This window comes from Pogona vitticeps, chromosome 9, assembly GCF_051106095.1.
Source record: "Pogona vitticeps strain Pit_001003342236 chromosome 9, PviZW2.1, whole genome shotgun sequence".
NCBI classification, from domain to species: domain Eukaryota; kingdom Metazoa; phylum Chordata; class Lepidosauria; order Squamata; family Agamidae; genus Pogona; species Pogona vitticeps.
This window is the reverse complement of record NC_135791.1, coordinates 19,227,019-19,245,217: the sequence shown is the minus strand read 5'-3', so window position 1 is coordinate 19,245,217 and position 18,199 is coordinate 19,227,019. Positions and strand designations below refer to the sequence as shown.

The window sequence follows — 18,199 nt, the reverse complement described above, 5'->3', positions numbered from 1 at the left end:
TGTGCCTCACCGCTTGGAAGGTGGCTTTTGTGTTGCTTTTATTGACAGTTTTTAGTCTTTGACGCTTTTAGACACATACACACACACACTTTTATTGTTACAGCATCGAGCCATATAAATAAAAAAAAATTAAATGCAGAGGTTCAAGTACTGACATGTACTACAAAAAGCCAAGTCAAATGAACAAAAGGCACTAAAACTACAAATATGACAATGTAAGACCAATGTCTAAGTTTGGCTGTCTATTCTGCCTACTATGGCATGCCGCTCAAAATTTCGCTACCAGTTCTGTAGTAATCCGATTTTGATCAATTAACAATTGGTTATAGTAGTCCGAGTCTGACTGGCTTGTCATGTCTTTGAAGAGGGGTGTAATATATTTTCCTCCAATCTTGTTATGCCCGTTACATCTGAGCATCATATGCTCAATGGATTCTATCTCACCAGATCCACAAGGGCAGAGTCTCTGTTCCCTCGGGATCTTCTTAAACTTGCCTTCCAGGTCTGCTGAGGGAAAGGCCTCACATCTAGCCAGAGTAAAGGCTTTCCTAAACTTATATGTCTCAAGCTGTGACAAATAGGCCATGGGGAGCACGTGATATTTGTGCCTGTCCATCGCTCTAAAGTTGGGGCATCTACCGAGATCTATCTGTCTTTCCATGTCCATTATTCTCCCTTTGAGGGCTGATTTTGCTTCATCCCATTGCATACTCAGTATTGTTTGTGGAGAGAAGCCCATAACTTGCAATTTGTTTAGGACCGCTTTCAGCCACTTCGATTGAAAATTGTCCTTTAGAAGTAAATGGTTTAATCCCTGTGGTTGATCATTTATTTTAAGGCAGTACTGAAGGGAGGCTAGTGTAATTTTGGCTACCATTCTTAGTGAGCCTGTCTCTAAACGTATTTGTGCATTTGGTACGCATCTTGGTACTTCAAGAATTGCTCTAAGGAATTTAGTCTGAACCCGTTCTATCGGGTCAAAGCAGCTAGATGGAGGCCCTATAAAGGTGCCGTAGAGCAGTGGTTCCCAACCCTGGGCCTCCAGATGTTCTTGGACTTCAACTACCAGAAATCTTAGCCAGCATAGCTAGTGGTGAAGGCTTCTGGGAGTTATAGTCCAAGAACATCTGGAGGCCCAAAGTTGGGGACCACTGCCGTAGAGCATCTGGCTGACCACCTTTGCCTGAAAGAGTTTTTGGGCTGCTGGAATATATCGACCCCCTTTGGACTAGTGGAACTGTAAGATGGCATTTGCTGTTTTTTCCCCTTGGGTAGCTGCATATTGTATATGAGCCTTTCTGTCCCCAGTGGATTGAAGGGCCATACCTAGAAATTTAAAACAGGAAACCTGTTCGAGAGATTGCCCATTTATCGTCCAAGACCTTTTCTTTTGTCTTCTACCAAAGGCCATAATTTTTGTCTTTTGATATTTCTAATTCCTTCATTTTGCAGAAGTCTGCAAATTTCTTAAGGGCTCTCTTTAGGTAAATTGGAGTTCTTGCTAGAAGTACAGCATCGTCCGCATAAAGAAGGATAGAAATATGTCTTTGATGTAATTTTGGAGGGTGGAGACTAGGAGAGTTCAGGTATTCTACTGTGTCATTTACGTATAAATTAAACAGAGAGGGGGCCAGTAGGCAGCCCTGTCTTACTCTTCTATAGGTGTTAATTGGTTCTGTTAAATTTCCTTTCCTATTGAGCCTAACCTGAAGGTTGGTGTTGTCATGTAGCATACGCAACAATAGAAGTAACCGTTTATCTATTGAGGTGGCTTCTAAACTGGCCTATAGTTGCTGTCTTGAGATCGAATCGAAGGCTGCTTTCAGATCAACAAATGCAGCATATAATGAGGTTTGACCCTTTGATGCATATTTCTCTATAAGGTGTTGAATAATGAGACAATGGTCCATAGTGGATCTACCCTCTCTAAAACCAGCTTGCTCTGCAGCTATTCTATTTTCTTCAACCAACCAGGTCTCAAGTTTATCCTGAAGGTGTCTACCATATAGTTTACTACAAATGTTTAGGAGACTAATAGGGCGATAATTTGCCGGCTCATCTTTTGGTCTTTTTTGAATAGAGGAACTATTATTGCAGTGTTCCATTCTGCAGGAAAGAGGCCTGTAGAATCAATATATGTAAATAATGCTGCAAGGAAAGGAGCCCACTAGTCAATATTCTCTTTAAAGAGTTCTGGAGGCAAACCATCTGACCCTGGTGCTTTACCTATTTTCAGTTGGGCAATACGGGATATAATTTCCTTTTGGGAAACTGGTGGCCAGAATCGTAGAACATCAAATTCACCAGCTGAGACTGGTATTGGAGGAAAGTCTTTATAAAGCTGATTATAAAAGGCAACCTATTTACACTGGGAGACTGGAGGATCAATTTGACAAGAGAGTTTTTGTTTCTTAACATTAACCAATTGCCAGAACTTGGAAGAATTTTTCTGTTTCGCAGCTAGGATTACTTCTGCCCATAGCGAGTGGGTATATTCTTTTTTCTTTTGATAAATTAGATGTTTATATGCTGCTTTTTGAACCCTAAGCCTCTGTTGAATTTCCTCTCTTTGTTTGTTTTTTGATTTTTTTAAAAACTGATAATAGACAGCTGTAAGGGCTTTTCTTGCTCCTCGGCAATCTTTATCAAACCAGGGTTTGGATTTCCTATAGGTTGTTAATGGTTGGTCTTTAGATTCCTTTAAATTTATTTTTAGTTCCTGTACTAGACTGTTGTAAGTCTTAATGGGATCATTCTGTATATTATAGTCCAGGTTTTCAAATTTAAGAATACAGTGATCTTTGACCGCTATTACGTCTCTGAACCTGGATTGCACTAGTGCAGACCATCTCACCCTACGAGTTAGTGTTTGTGAGCCTTCATGTGAAGGCTGATCAGTCATAGTTTGAGTTGTAAATAAAGTTTTAGCCTAAAGCAGTAGGGGGGGATGGTCACTCTCCTTCAAAAGCCTAGGGAGGGGAAGAAGTTTATGAAAATCATCCAGATCACTGAAAAATTCCTTGTTCTTGGATTCAAGATTAGTACCATCAGGGCCGAGGCATGCATTAAAATCTCTTAAGAGTAGCACCGTTGCCTTAGGGTGATCTACTAATAGATTTGCTATCTATGTTTCTAGAGAGCACCATGCTTCACTTATTTGTAGTTTTAAAGTTAATGGGAGGATATATACATTTATTAAAATTAGGCTATCTTCTCTACTTTCCAGGAGTATTGCCATAACCTTTGAATCCATGGGAGGTTTCTCTTGACATTTGAAATTTAGGGTATCTGAGATTAAAATTGCCAACCCTCCTTTCATCCTTCCTAGAGCCTCTCCCCTTCTGGCTGTCACCCAATAGTTATTGTACCCTTGCAGGGCGATTTCTTGGTTGGTCCAAGTCTCTTGGATTGCTATAATATCCCATTTCTGGCGGACAAAGGGATTATCATGTGAGTTTGTTAAACAGCGAAACCATCCTGCAACATTCCATGAGAGTATCTTAAGCGTGGAGGTCAATATTTGTCATTCTGTTTTATCAATGTTATCCAGGATTTTTTCAGCATCGTTGAATACACATCCATTGCGGTTGAGGGGGTCGCTGTTTTTTAATACCAGAGGTGGTGAAGGAGATACCATTCTAGCTGTTTGTCCATTTAACTCTTGATCTGTACCTCCTAGTGCTTCCCTTGACGGACCTGGGAAAACGGCAGATGTCCCTGTTTCCACCGGATCTACCCTATAGCTGTCCTCCTTATGTGCAGTGCAGTATCCGTTAGGTCCGGCCACATGATTAGTTCCGTTTCCATGGCTGTTTCTGTCCTTGGTTTCGGTGTTAGCAATGTTATTCTTGCCGGCTCTTTATCAGGAGGCTTGTGAGTAAGATTTGGGAGGAGGGGATAAATCTTGGTGTTTTGGAACACTCTAGTTGGAAAAATTCCAAATTTATTTAAAAAGGGTCTCTTCCTCAGTATCAACGATGATATTTTTTTGGTTTGAAACAGTAGCACTACTTTTTGTATCTGGTTAGATTTGTTTATGGTTTCCACTGAGATTAGGTCCTTTAGTAAGGGAGGAGTCTTCAGGAGGAAGTTTAGATGTCTTGCTGCTTGGCTCTTGGTAGACCAGTTTATCTCTTTTCCTTTATAGAGGCAGACAGTTAAGCAATTTTTCCAGGATTGCAAAGAGAGGGCAAATGTTTTAAATTCCTCCCCTGTTTTTCTTAGACTTCCATCTAATTGCTGCCCAATCTATTGAAAGTTGGGGGGAATTGTTGTTGAGGATGCCTTACTCTTGATCCTCGTCACTTCTGGTATTTTTCCAAGGAGGTCTGCACAGTTACCCACAGATCTTAGGCTCTCCATTCCATCAAAGATATTCCCCAAAGAGGAGACTTTTTCCAAAAATATGGATAGATCTTTAACAGCGTTCAGGATAAAGTCTATAGTTTGTTCCATAGTTCTCTTCATCAGTTTTATTATATCAGCTGGTTCAGTCCCTATCTTGGGTTCCTCTTGTGTTGTCTTGAGTCCTTCTTGAGAGTTTACCTCCTCATGAAACTGCCCCGTCTCTATATCAAACAAGGTTGCTGCTTGAGTGTTGTTCTCTCCCTTTTGATTATCACTTTCCACCAAAGGAGAAAAGGAGTTGGATATGTGAGTGGGGAGTGTAAATTCAGGCTCTGCAGTAAAAAAGTCCATTATCTTGGTTTGTTTTGAAGCAGGAAAGGAAAGCAAATCCTCTTTATCAGCATCACCCCCCACCACCCATCTCCTTGAGAAGGAATGTTCTAGTAAAAGCTCACCACCTCCTACGGATCTTGCCCCGGCCTCCACTGCCGTCGTGACTGGCTAACTATAAAAAGCTGTAAAACATGGACTGATTTAAAATAAAAATAAATAAGGCCTTCCAAATATTTATAACTGTTAAAAGTATTTTAGATAGGGAGCAGAGCTCAATACAGACGCTACCTCCTCCCTCCAGTTACAAATATGCTTTTAGACTTTTTTTAGGAAGAAGGCCCGGTGGGCACTCCAAGCCCTCTTTCTCACCTTCTTTTCTTCCGTTCTAGGTTGTCGAAGCTCAGAAAGTTTTTGGAGGCAAAGGCAGAGGCGGGAGAGGAGGGAGGCAGGAGCTGCTGGCGTTCCTGGAGGAACCACCTGCCCTGCTGGAGGAGGAGGAAAATCCACCCGGCGAAAGGGTCCGGGGCAGCAGGCACCAGCGGCCTCCCCACTGCGGGGGCTGTCGCCCCAGCAGTGGCGGAGCGCAGGGCCCCAGGTGAGACCCACAAGGCCATGAAGGGGGCCCAGGGGGTCCAGGGGCCACAGCTCGCTGGACCTTCATGGCCTCCTGACTAAACTTTTGGTCTCCCTTCAGGCCTTTTCAGAAGCTCGTCGAGCCTCCTCCAGTGCTCCCTGACAGGCTCGGCAGACTCCTCCCTGGAGCCCTCCGTGGACTCCTCCTGCACGTCCACCCTGCACCCTTCCCTGGAGTCCCTGAATTCACTCGGCGTCGTCCAGTGGTTCATGGACAAGAGAGGGAAGGGAGATGAGGTACGACCACCTTGGACTCCTCCCTGCCAGGCTCCGCTCTGGGGTCTCCAGGGGCAGGAGGGGACCGGGATGCCCTCTCCAGTCTCTCCTCCAGAGCCCCCCCCCCACGGGATGCCTCCTTGGGGCTTGGCAGGAAAGGCAGAGAGACGGAGACAGGGAGAAAGCCCTTCTGAATAACAACCGGACTTTCTTCCTACCTCCAGGTTCAGCTGGGAATCCACCACCAGTTTTATTTCCTGGAGTGCCTCATCTCCAGCTGCGTCGAGGCCCAGAGGAAGCAGGAGGCGCAGCTGGACGTGCCCTTTTCGAAGGCAGAAATGGTTTCTGCGCTTGTGGTGAGTGACTTTCGGTCTCTCTTGCATTGTAGCTTCAGGGCCCTCATCCTGACCATCCCTCCCGGCAGCCCCCTTACCAGGGCAGCCCAAAAAGGCCGGTGGTGGGATTGATCCGTAGTTGCAGTTGGTTCAACGGCTTCTGAAAGGGAAGAAAGCGGATGAACCAGCTGGAAAGTGAGGATGGGCACCTGAACGGAGGGGCAGGAGTCTTCCCCCTGAAAGCCTTGGGCGAAGGACATCAACCTCTCTCTCCTTGGTCACTTTTAGGAGGTGGTGGAGCGCCATCAATCACCCTGCAAGCCAGGAAGCATCCTGCCTTCCACCCTGACGGCTCTATACCATCTGAGGTAGTCCAAATGGGATGTGTGTGGATGGGGTGGGGGGTGGAGTGGGGAGAGGGATGTGTAGGTAAAGTTGTGTCTCTCCCCAGCCCTTGGGATTAGCAGGTGGGTGGGGGTTATGAGGAAGAAGGGAGGTCAGGAAGGTGAGGGGGGAAAAGGGCAGAGGGGGAAAGGGCCGGAAATCAGAGTAGGGGGTCAGGAGTGGAGGGGAGGACAGACACCTGACCTTCAGTCCAGGGGAAAGGCCCAAGGAGAGCCTGTGGGCTAGCAGCTCTTGCAGCAGAAGGAAGAGGTCCCAACAAGCCAGGACTTCTGGCCAGCCCTGTCCTCCTCCGATAGGGATTCCCCCACCTCTGCTCCCCAGTCTTCCTGGGGCTGGGATGGGACCTGAAGCCGCCCTGGGCTGCCCCTTGGCTGGAAAGCAGCCTCCTGCCAGTTGTGGGGCCAGCGTTCACCCGTGAGAAGCGTCCCCCTCCTAGCCCATGGTCTCACCCTTTCTTATTCATCCCCACAGCCGACTGAAGCCCAAAACCCCGAGGGAGCTGGAGACCCGTTTCCTTGGTCTGGCCCTCCCTGTTCTGGCCAGCCTGCAGGAGCTGAGCCAGGACCGTGAGGAACAGGTGAGTCCTTGGGCTCCTGAGCAGGAATGCCGGGGAGGCCCCTTCCATCCCTCTCCCTTCATCCGCTAAAGCCAAGCTCACTGGGAAATCAAAGCGGTGGTTTGGGGGGGGAAAGGGTTGCCCTCTCTCCTCCCTCCCCCAGTGAAGGTCCCCCTTGAGAGCAACCATGGCTGATTCCACCCCCAGCCAGGCTAGAGCCCAAAACCGCCTGGGTCTGGGAAGGGCAGGTTCCAGAGAAAAGCAGCCATCCCATCACTGCCTTGGGCCAGGAATACTTTCTGGAGCAGCAAATGTCACAAAGGCACCTTTGTTTTTCTTGCAGATCTTCTACGAAAACACCACACAAACTTGGCAGGTGCTGCTCCAAAGCCTGCTCCGGGAGGACCCCACCATCGGCCACCTCTTTTCCCTCCTGGACGTAAGTACAAAAGAGAGGAGGTGGGGGCCCAAGAAGCCCCCGGGAGATGGTAGACCTGCCCAGGGCGTTCGGTCTCCCCTCAGCGCCTCCTTCTTTCTCTCCTCTGAACCTGTTCCAGTTCCTCCACAGCCATCTTAACAGGTGAGGAGGCCAAACCAGTGCCGAATAGAGGGGAACGCTTCCCAGGCTGTGGAAGCTATCCTTCACTTAAGGCGCCCTAAAATCGCCATTCCCTTTGCTGCATCCCGATCACACTGTTGGCTGACAGGCCGCTTGTGACCTGCCCCAGTTCCTTCTCCCTCATAGTGTTCTTCACACAGGTTTTCCCCCACCTTGTCGCTGAGGGTTTCGGTTTTTCTCCCCAAGTTGCAGCACTTTGCACTTCTGCCTATCAAGCTTCACTCTGTGGTTCTCGGCCCACTGCTCAATCCTCTCAGGAGAGCGGCTTGCTTCGTCCCTCTTCTTGAGCATCCGCCTTCACCAGTCCTTCCCTCAGAGTCTCCCTGCCCCTTCCAAGCCCTGTTCGGCATTGGAGGGCATTGCAGCACAAGCCATGCGCTTGCAGAAAGCCACGTGTTTCTCCGGGAACCTGTTTCTGAGAGACCTCTTCTTCCTGCAGCAGCAGCAGTTTGGGCTTCAGTCCGAAAAGGGCACGGAGCGCGCCTGGGCAACGCGAAACATCACTGCGCTGCTCAGGCGTGCAGTTGACATGCAGGACTTCAAGGTAAGGACTGGAGGGATCGGCGCCGTTTCCTTTCCGCAGGGCTCGGGGCGGATGGGACCTCTCAGAGCCCAGTCGTCCCTAAGGCTGCTGAAAGGATTTAGGACTCGGCAGCAGGAGGGGGGAGATTTAAAGTAAACCTTGTATGGGTTTTAAAGGGCTCTTTTTCTTTCCTTCTACCAGCTCGGGGAGGAGGTCCACCAGGTTGGCCAGTTCGTGGCCAGCTTCGGCATCCTGCTGGCAGATGCCGAAATGGAGGTTGGCTGGCGGGCCCAGGAGAGCCTCCACAGGCTGTTCCAGCTGCTCCTGCGTCAGAGAGGTACAGACGTTGAGAAGGCTGGGCCTGCGGGGCTTGCGTGGAAGTGGTGGGGCCCCAAATAGCCCTCGTTTCCAGGGATATAGGCTTTGACAAAGACAAAGGCCTCCCCATTATTTGGGCACTGGGCAGCCCATCCTCTCAGCCCCTCTCCTCCTCTTCCTTGGGGGGCGGGAAGATCCCTCCTTGGGTGCCCTCTGGGGAGACCCCCAACCACCTGCCTGGAGGCCCCCAATCTGCCTCTCGCTAGCGAAAGACAGGGCCAGCAGGAAAAGGAGCGCGGCTCCCCCACCTCTCTGTGGGCGAGCCAAGGCATTTTGCCAGAACATGGAAGAGAAGCTGGCTGGGATCCCTCTTGTTCCCCGGCAGTCAAGGGTCAGGAAGGGCCACGTAGCCCAAACCCTGCCCTCCACCTGCCTTGCGGTGGGACCAGCCATGATTCTTCTTCTCTCTCCAACAGGCATCAAAACCCGGGAGGCCCCTTGTCTCTGGCCCAAGGAGAAGCAGCTGGAGTGGGGAATGGCCGCCTATGAATACATCGCCAGAGTTGGAAAGGTACGGATGCTGCCCCTGACTGGCTCTGGGGCGGGCTGGAGCCGGGTTTTGGATCCTTTTCCTTCCCCAAATTTATGGGGAGGAAAAGGATCCAAACCTTCGCTTCAACTTCCTTTCGCTTTCTCAAGGCTGGAGTGGAGGGCCAAAAGAGGCTGATTCACCGAGAGAGAAAGAGGAACTCACTTTCAACCTTCTCTCTTTCCTTTTAGGTGTTTGGAGAGCTCTTCTCAGCACCACAGAGAGCCTCCTTCCTGGACACCGTCCTGCAGGCCATCCACCAGCGGTCTCCCCGACTCTCCATCCCTGGGCTTCTCCTCCTCTATTCCTTCGTGGGAACTGGAGAGGAGCTCCTTGGGATGGATGTAAGTCCTTCGATTGACTTTGGGTGGTCCATTTGGGGGAGAGGGAGGGACGAAGGGAGGGAGGGAGGGACGAAGGGAGGGAGGGAAGAGAAAGGTGCTTCTGAAAGTGATGAGTTCTTCCACTCTCTCCAGGCTCAGGCGACAGAGGCCAACATTTCCCAAAAACTCCACAAGTTCAGGGATTGTGGAAAACAGCCGGTGGAGTACAGATGCCTCGTGGCAGGCAAAGGTAAGGTGTTACCCCCTCCCCTGATTAAAAACAAAACCCCTCAAATGTTGGTGGCATGAGGCGCTGCAGTGAGAGATCCAACCCTCCTATGGTTTAGAAATAGAGTCTTGGGAGGCCAAGCCTTCCTTCCCTCCGGCCCTGGATGAGGGGCTCCTTATCTTTTTTTTCTTTTTTTTTAACAATTTTATTTTTAAGATAAGGGATGACAAAAAGGAAAAGGGGACTTGGGAATTTGTGGGGAAGAAGAGAGACCATAACAACCATTCTAAACTTAATGCCATATCATAGTTTTAAATTGTTCTGTTTTCTCTTTTCTGCCTTTTAGATGAAGCACTCATTTCAGTATAAGCTATTTACACGTTGCCTGTTAATTTAGTCCATTTTTTGAATAGGTCCCATCTTTCTGTTGCCTTTTGTAGGGGGTAGTTCTTCATGACTTCTGATAAAATGTCCATTTCTGCTAATTCCCGTATTTTTTCAATAAGGTCTTCTTGCTTCGGTATCGTAGGACTTTTCCAATTTTTTGCATATAAAATTCTAGCTGCCGTAACAATATACATGACTATATGTTTCTTTGACTTATCTATGTTATCAGGTATCATGCTCAATAAAAACAATTCTGGAGTTAATGGCACATTACAGAGGATTATTTGTTGTAACATAGTATGTACTCTTTTCCAGTATTTTTTCGCTACTCCACATGACCACCACATGTGATAATAACTTCCCACTTGTGTTTCACATTTCCAACACTTATTTGATACATCTGTATACATCTTTGACAGTTTTTCTGGGGTCATGTGCCACCTATGAAACATTTTATATATGTTCTCTTTAAGATTAACCGATTTTGTAAATTTTATGTTACTTTGCCATATTTTCAACCATTGATCAATATCAATATTGTGCCCTATGTTTTCTGCCCACTTTATCATACATTCCTTAACCATTTCATCCTGCATTTGAGGGGCTCCTTATCTTTTTGAACCCCAAACAAGGTTGTGTTCCTTGGCTTATTTAAAAGTCTTTTACCCATCATTCTCTATAAATTATTCTTACATTATCGACATTAGCAATATTTACATTTACATTATTTAAAAAGACAGCTGCTAACAACACATTATTCAACTATTAAAAGAGAATCAATAAACACAGAATTAAAATTGTTGAATAAAAGTGTGATTAAAACAAATTAAAGGCAACAAAATAGAAACTATCCTGCTTTTAAAACTCCTCTTCGGAAGCCAAGCTGGCTGGACCAGTCAGTGAGTGAGGGATCTGGCTGGAGAGTCAGAGGCTGGGCGTTCAGTTGCCCACTGGACCTCCAGGGATGATCCCAGGAGAAGGGAATGGTAGACCACTTCTGACTCCTCCCTATCTAGGAAACCCTGACAAAGCTTGCCAGAGGTCAGGATTGACTTGAGGGATGAACTCCCAAAAAGTCACTGGCCATAGAAAAATTGAGACTAAAGAATTGCAGTTTCCGTTTCAGTCATAGATCAGAAGGCATGGTGAGACACACTGCTCTGGAGCCATCTCCTCTGTGCAATTCAGTTCTTCTAATGAGGCCCCCTCTCCCTTTTCCTCTCCACTCAGATGATGTCATCATTGAAGATATAGAGTACGAGGATGAATGAATCAGTATGTCAGCAATGTAGAAAACTGACCAGCTACATTCAAGCCAAAGAGATATCCATCACTTCATCCTTCGAACAACACATATACCCTGGATCTTTAATGTATGACCAATAAGGACACCACAAACATGGCACCACAGTGGCTGGAGAGGAAGAAAAGAAAACCGTTATGAATTCTAAGAAGGTCCTTAGGCTCCCATGGAATCCAATAGGACCCTGACTCACCTAACTGGGCAAAGAAGAGTCCCCAGGCCACACGACGTTCTGGCAGCAGGTTGCCAAACTTCAAGTGGAAGGACCTGAAATGAAAGGACTGTATTTTTTAACTTCTACACATCATAATCTATTGAGTGATCAACCAGAAACAACAGAGGAGATGCCCTGGCCACAGGGAGAACTACCAGAATACATCAAACTCTTCTTCTCCTTCTTGATGAGAAGGAAGAGCCTAATTAGCCAATAATTTTTATGAAGAAACTCTTAATCAACTGGAGGAATGGATTAGGACTCCTGCTGGTATGCTTTCCTAGAACAAGGAAGGCTTGATTTTTTTTTCTTCAACCCTCATCTGCACGAATTCAAGGCATGAATCCTGCATTTTTCAATTAGCTGCAGCTTTTTTTAAAGCCACCTCTGCAAGAAGATGCACTGGCCAGAGAAACTAGCCAGAGAAGGAAGAACTGCTTCCAAATTTCAGCTCAGATGAAAAGCAACAGGCCTGTGACTCAAACCACTATCTAGGAACTACATCAATTTCCGGAATCAGAGAAAAGCCCAAACAGGGCAGAATGGAATTGACATGTCTCTGGTTAACAAAAACAGATGCCCAAATTAATCTGGTGTGAGAGCACACATCAAAACAATACTTTAAAAAAAAAAAAGATTATTGAATGGAAGAGTAAAAAGGTGTAGGAAAATTAACATTTTACAAATTGCTATCCTAGATCCCCTTATGGCATACCAACCCCTCTTCTCCACTCTGGCTGTTGCTCTCCCGCCCAGGTCTACTTCCATGGTCTTGATTATGATCATTCCAAACACTGCATTTCTATCCAGGAATACATGGATTCTTCTCCCAATGCGTACCCCTCTCCTCTCTAAGGTAAAGGTAAAGGTTCCCCTTGACAATTTTTTTGTCCAGTCGTGTCCGACTCTAGGGGGCGGCGCTCATCCCGCTCTTCAAGCCATAGAGCCAGCGTTTTGTCCAAAGACAATCTTTTCCGTGGTCACATGGCCAGTGTGATTTAGACACGGAATGCTGTTTACCTTCCCACTGAGGTGGTCCCTATTTATCTACTTGCATTTGCATGCTTTCAAACCGCTAGGTTGGCGGGAGCTGGGACAAGCGACGGGTGCTCATTCCGTTGCGTGGATTCGATCTTACGACTGCTGAATCTTCTGACCCTGCAGCACAGGCTTCTGCGGTTTAGCCCACAGCGCCACCACGTCTCCTCTCTAGAGGACCAAAACTGAATTCCGTCTTGGCTTAAAATCATCGCACTCCATCATTCCTTTTCTAATCTTAATATCACATCGTTGCTTGCCATTTTCCACATTGGCCTCAAGCTCTCCTCAAGTTTGGTCATTACTCTAACTTGTCCTTCTTTTGTTTCCCCTTCTTTCATTAATTTGTCTAGGTGAAATCTTTTCAACCAGGAAATCCCTTTTTTAGTATCTCATAGATACGCTATCTAGCATTTCCTTGGTCAAAACAAGAGGGCATTGGGGACGGGAGGCAGAGGACAGGGGGACAGGAGGCAGAGGGAGGCAGGGACAGGGGGCAGCGGGCAGAGGGCAGAGGGTGGTGGGAATGGGAGGCAGAGGGAGGGGGGATGGGAGGCAGAGGGAGGGGGGAAGGGAGGCAGGGGGAAGGGGGAAGGGAGGCAGAGAGAGGTAGGGATGGGAGGCAGAGGGAGGTGGGGATGGGAGGCAGAGGGAGGTAGGGATGGGAGGCAGAGGGAGGTGGGGATGGGAGGCAGAGGGAGGGGGAAGGGAGGCAGAGGGAGGTGAGGATGGGAGGCAGAGGGCAGTGGGGATGGGAGGCAGAGGGAGGGGGAAGGGAGGCAAAAGGATGTGGGGATGGGAGGCAGAGGGAGGTGACGATGGGAGGCAGAGGGAGGTAGGGATGGGAGGCAGAGGGAGGTAGGGATGGGAGGCAGAGGGACGTGGGGATGGGAAGCAGAGGGCAGTGGGGATGGGAGGCAGAGGGAGGTGGGGATGGGAGGCAGAGGGAGGTGGGGATTGGAAGCAGAGGGAGGCAGGGATGGGAGGCAGAGGGAGGTGGGGATGGGAGGCAGAGGGAGGGGGAAGGGAGGCAGAGGGAGGTGAGGATGGGAGGCAGAGGGCAGTGGGGATGGGAGGCAGAGGGAGGGGGAAGGGAGGCAAAAGGATGTGGGGATGGGAGGCAGAGGGAGGTCCGGATGGGAGGCAGAGGGAGGTGGGATAGGAGGCAGAGGGTGGTGGGGATAGGCAGAGGGAGGTGGGGATGGGAGGCAGAGGGAGGTGAGGATGGGAGGCAGAGGGAGGTAGGGATGGGAGGCAGAGGGAGGTGAGGATGGGAGGCAGAGCGAGGTAGGGATGGGAGGCTGAGGGAGGTGAGGATGGGAGGCAGAGGGAGGGGTAAGGGAGGCAGAGGGAGGTGGGGATGGGAGGCAGAGGGAGGTGGGGATGGGAAGCAGAGGGAGGCAGGGATGGGAGGCAGAGGGAGGCGGGGATGGGAGGCAGAGGGCGGTGGGGATGGGAGGCAGAGGGAGGTGGGGATGGGAGGCAGAGGGAGGTAGGGATGGGAGGCAGAGGGAGGTGGGGATGGGAGGCAGAGGGAGGTGGGGATGGGAGGCAGAGGGAGGTGGGGATACGCAGAGGGAGGTGGGGATGGGAGGCAGAGGGCGGTGGGGATGGGAGGCAGAGGGAGGTGGGGATGGGAGGCAGAGGGAGGTGAGGATGGGAGGCAGAGGGAGGTAGGGATGGGAGGCAGAGGGAGGTAGGGATGGGAGGCAGAGGGACGTGGGGATGGGAAGCAGAGGGCAGTGGGGATGGGAGGCAGAGGGAGGTGGGGATGGGAGGCAGAGGGAGGTGGGCATTGGAAGCAGAGGGAGGCAGGGATGGGAGGCAGAGGGAGGTGAGGATGGGAGGCAGAGGGAGGTGAGGATGGGAGGCAGAGGGAGGTGGGGATGGGAGGCAGAGGGAGGTGGGGATGGGAAGCAGAGGGATGTGGGGATGGGAGGCAGAGGGAGGTAGGGATAGGCAGAGGACAGTGGGGATGGGAGGCAGAGGGAGGAGGGCATGGGAGGCAGAGGGAGATGGGGATAGGCAGGGGACAGTGGGGATGGGAGGCACAGGGAGGTGGGGATGGGGGCAGAGGGAGATAGGAATGGGAGGCAGAGAGAGATGGGGATGGGATGATGTGGTTGTGGATGGGAGGCAGAAGGAGGTGGGGATGGGAGGCAGATAGCGGTGGGGAGGGGAGGCAGATGTTGGTGGGGATGCGAAGCAGACAGATGTGGGAATGGGAGACAGAGGGCAGTGGCGACAGAAGGCAGAGGGCGGCGTGGACTGGAGGCAGAGGGCGGTGGGGATGGGAGGCAGACGGCGGTGGGGAGGGTAGGCAGAGGGTTGTGGGGACAGGAGGCAGAGGGCTGTGGGGACGGGAGGTAGAGGGCTGTGGGGACGGGAGGTAGAGGGCGGTGGGGACGGGAGGCAGAGGGTGGTGGCGACTGGAGGCAGAGGGCGGTGAGGACGGTAGGTAGAGGGCCGTGGGGATGGGAGGCAGAGGGCCGTGGGGATGAGAGACAGAGGGCTGTGGGGACGGGAGGCAGAGGGCATTGGGGATGGGAGGCAGAGGGCATTGGGGACGGGAGGCAGAGGGCATTGGGGATGGGAGGCAGAGGGCATTGGGGACGGGAGGCAGAGGGCATTGGGGATGGGAGGCAGAGGGCATTGGGGACGGGAGGCAGAGGGCATTGGGGATGGGAGGCAGAGGGCCGTGGGGATGGGAGGCAGAGGGCAGTGGGGACGGGAGGCAGAGGGTGGTGGCGACTGGAGGCAGAGGGCGGTGAGGACGGTAGGCAGAGGGCCGTGGGGACGGGAGGCAGAGGGTGGTGGCGACTGGAGGCAGAGGGCTGTGGGGACGGGAGGCAGAGGGCATTGGGGATGGGAGGCAGAGGGCATTGGGGACGGGAGGCAGAGGGCATTGGGGATGGGAGGCAGAGGGCATTGGGGACGGGAGGCAGAGGGCATTGGGGATGGGAGGCAGAGCGCAGCGGGTGCTGCTTAGGAAGCCTGGGAAGCCAAAAGCCTCTCCGACCTCCGCGCTCAGTGCCGCCTTCCTGGGCTTCGAAAGCTGACTCAACCGCCGCAGTGGGTGCCAGCTTTCCAGGCTTTGAAAGCACCGGCATCCAGTGCAGTGGTCGGGGCGGTGTTGGAGGCCCAGGAGGCTGAGCCTTTTCCTAACCGTTGGGTTGAAGAAGCAGCCTCTTCGCCACCAACGGTTTGATTTCCCTGCCCTTTCCCCCCGCCTTTCTTCATCCCTAACTCAAAGCTCCGGCCGTAAGTCAACGCAAAATTGTGTGGCCTGAGCTTTTCGTAACTCAAAATTTTCACAAGTAGGGACGTTCGTAAGTAGAGGCCCCACTGTATAGACTTACTTTTTTTGTAATGCTTTCTTTTCCTTATCCTGATGTTCTTGGAGGAAAACTCCCCAAAGCCTTCCTCACTAGGTGTTCTCACCTGGATTTCTGGAAGTTGTAGCCCTTATTCATTTTTAAACGGTTGCACTTCTTTCCCCTGTTCTACTTTCAATTTTCTTTCTTTATTAGGCCTTTTCCTATGTTGCTGTTTCTAAAATCCCCCTTCTTGCCTGCTCCTGACTTCTGCTTCCAGGAGGAAGTTTTTTTTTCATTTTTTCCTTTATCTTTTTCAAGGTCAGGCACTGTAACATCCCTGTTATTGTAGAGGTTTTTTTTTTGTAGAGATTTTAAAAAAACCCTTATTAAAGGAAGTGTTTCATTTTCCAATATCAAAATTCCCTCTACAATTTCTTTTCACCCATTTTTGGGGACAGACTGTCCCAGAGTCGAGGGGCCACTGCCGAGAAGGCCCGGTTCCTTTTTCTTTCTCTCTGGGCCTCCCTTGGCCTGAAGCCCCTCAGCCGCCCTTCCTGGCTAGAATGAGGGATTCCGGTAGATCTAGCCGGGAGGACGTGTTCCGCTAGATATTGAGGTCCTAAACCGTCCCTTAAAGATGATGCCCCTCGTCTTAGAGGGTCACTTTCCCCTGCCTTTTATCCCACACTCTCATAGGGCTGAAACCCTAGGGTGCTTCTTGCCATTGTCAGGGACCCCATTAACTTCACTGGAAATCCATTGAGTCCAGGTTCTGGAAAGCAGGAAGGAGAGAAAAGCTTGGGTCCAGGAAGCCCCCCTTTCGAGGGAAGGCTTGTACAGCCTAGCAGAAGACGTTGGGCTCTGCAGCTTGTACCTACCCATCGCCTCCTGGGGCATGCCTGTCATTTGCCTCTCCAGGGCAGTGGTGATGTCGAGGCTAGGAGGCTAGCGTAGCCTTCTCCAGGGACCCGCCTCTGGCGTCTGACTCTTTTTCCAAGCAAGCAAACCTGACAAGGGCAGGCAGCTTCCTCCCTGCCACGCAAGAGGGGCGAGGACTCCATGCTTTCCCAGTCCTGCTCTTCTGTTCTCCTCCAGCTCTTCCTCAGCAGGGAACTGGCTCTCCCTCACCTGTTGGCCTGATCCTGACAAAGGTTACCCTCTCTCACACACACACACACACACACGGACATGTACCCTCCTGCCTGCTGGGCCCAGATGGCTCGCTATGGGTGTGGGTCGACACCCCCTCACAGGGTCATTTCCGAAATTCCTTCAGATGCCATTTAGGTGGAACTTCTGTGCTTCATGATATCCGGTCAGCAAAGTCATCTTGATTTTAAAATAAATCCTATATCCCTTCGAAACTTCTCTTGCCTAATCATTCAGTCCCGAAGGCCAAGCAGCATTCTTAACCTTGCCTGTTCCTCGCCATCAAAGGCTTCTACCGTCCAGAAGCGAGATGGTCCCTGCTTTCCTTTTTTCCTTCGTTCTTTCCTTGAACTAAGTCTATCGCCTCCGAGGACCAAACAGCAGGCGAAGTCCCCAGCTGTTCCCACCCTGAGTCACGTGGGTTGTGAACCCGGTGGGGCTGTTCTACCTGTTCCGATGTCTCCATTCCCAGCCCTTGCATCCGGCACCGGCTGGAAGGAAGAATTACAAGGCAAATGGAAGAGTGCTATTTCGTACCTTTCCTTTCTGAAATATTGTTCTCATGTGTCTCTCTTGCATCCCACCAGTTTTGGCATCACTGCTATATAGACAAATGCTATTGACAAGTGCTGCAGAATTGGGACAGTCAGATTCACATCGCTTTCCGCCACCGACATGACCGGAGCAGAGATGACGCCACAAGCCGCGATCAAGGTTCGCGAGTGCCAATTTCCTCTCTGCTCTCTGCTGACTCCAGTGTCATGATTTGAAGAGAATAAATTTGGGGACACCCAAGTTCCAGGAGCGACTTCCCAGTGGAAATATGTTTTCCCACCTGTGTCATCACACTATTTTTGGCTTCCTTTTTAAAACTGATTGATTCTGCCCTTCCAGGTGGTTCCTCCCTCTCCTGCCATCCTCCAGGTCTCTGCCTTGCAACGTGGTTCCTGCATCTCCAGCCAGTCTCATGGTGTGTACCCTCCAGGGGGCTTCCTTCCTCACCTAACAGCTTCCTGATGCCTGCCTTCCCAGGCGGTTCAGGCATCTCCAGCCAGTCTCGTGGTGGATGCCTTCCAAGGGGCTACCTGCCTCTCCTGCCAGCCTCCTGATGCCGACCTTGCCAGGTGGTTCAGGCATATCAAGCCAGCCTCGTGGTGCGTGCCTTCCAAGGGGATTCCTGCCTCTCCTGCCAGCCTCCTGATGCTGGCATTGCCAGGTGGTCCAGGCATCTCCAGCAAGTTATGTGGTGGGTGCCTTCCAAGGGGCTTCCTCCCTCTCCTGCCCGCCTCCTGATGTCTGCCTTGCCAGGTAGTTCAGGCATCTCCAGCCAGCCTCGTGGTGGGTGCCTTTCAAGGGGCTTCCTGC

The 18,199-nt window shown here is 50.7% G+C and overlaps 1 protein-coding gene across 1 annotated transcript; it reads left to right on the top strand.

Annotated features, from left to right (window-relative positions):
• The first annotated feature begins 261 nt into the window (after positions 1–261).
• Positions 262–11,915, top strand: LOC140702038 (maestro heat-like repeat-containing protein family member 7). Its single transcript, XM_078380277.1, has 12 exons — positions 262–5,275; positions 5,375–5,550; positions 5,754–5,885; positions 6,153–6,232; positions 6,741–6,846; positions 7,169–7,264; positions 7,884–7,988; positions 8,169–8,304; positions 8,762–8,856; positions 9,066–9,218; positions 9,351–9,447; positions 11,044–11,915. Exons 2-12 carry the CDS (start codon positions 5,524–5,526, stop codon positions 11,082–11,084), a joined length of 1,068 nt encoding a protein of 355 aa, XP_078236403.1. The 5' UTR covers positions 262–5,275; positions 5,375–5,523; the 3' UTR covers positions 11,085–11,915.
• The last annotated feature ends 6,284 nt before the right edge of the window (positions 11,916–18,199 follow it).

Coding starts and splice junctions, on each gene's coding strand:
- LOC140702038 (XM_078380277.1), top strand. CDS start 5,524: ATGGACAAGAGAGGGAAGGGAGATGAG. Junction 6,233..6,740: donor ACGGCTCTATACCATCTGAG/GTAGTCCAAATG, acceptor TCATCCCCACAG/CCGACTGAAGCCCAAAACCC. Junction 7,265..7,883: donor ACCTCTTTTCCCTCCTGGAC/GTAAGTACAAAA, acceptor TTCTTCCTGCAG/CAGCAGCAGTTTGGGCTTCA.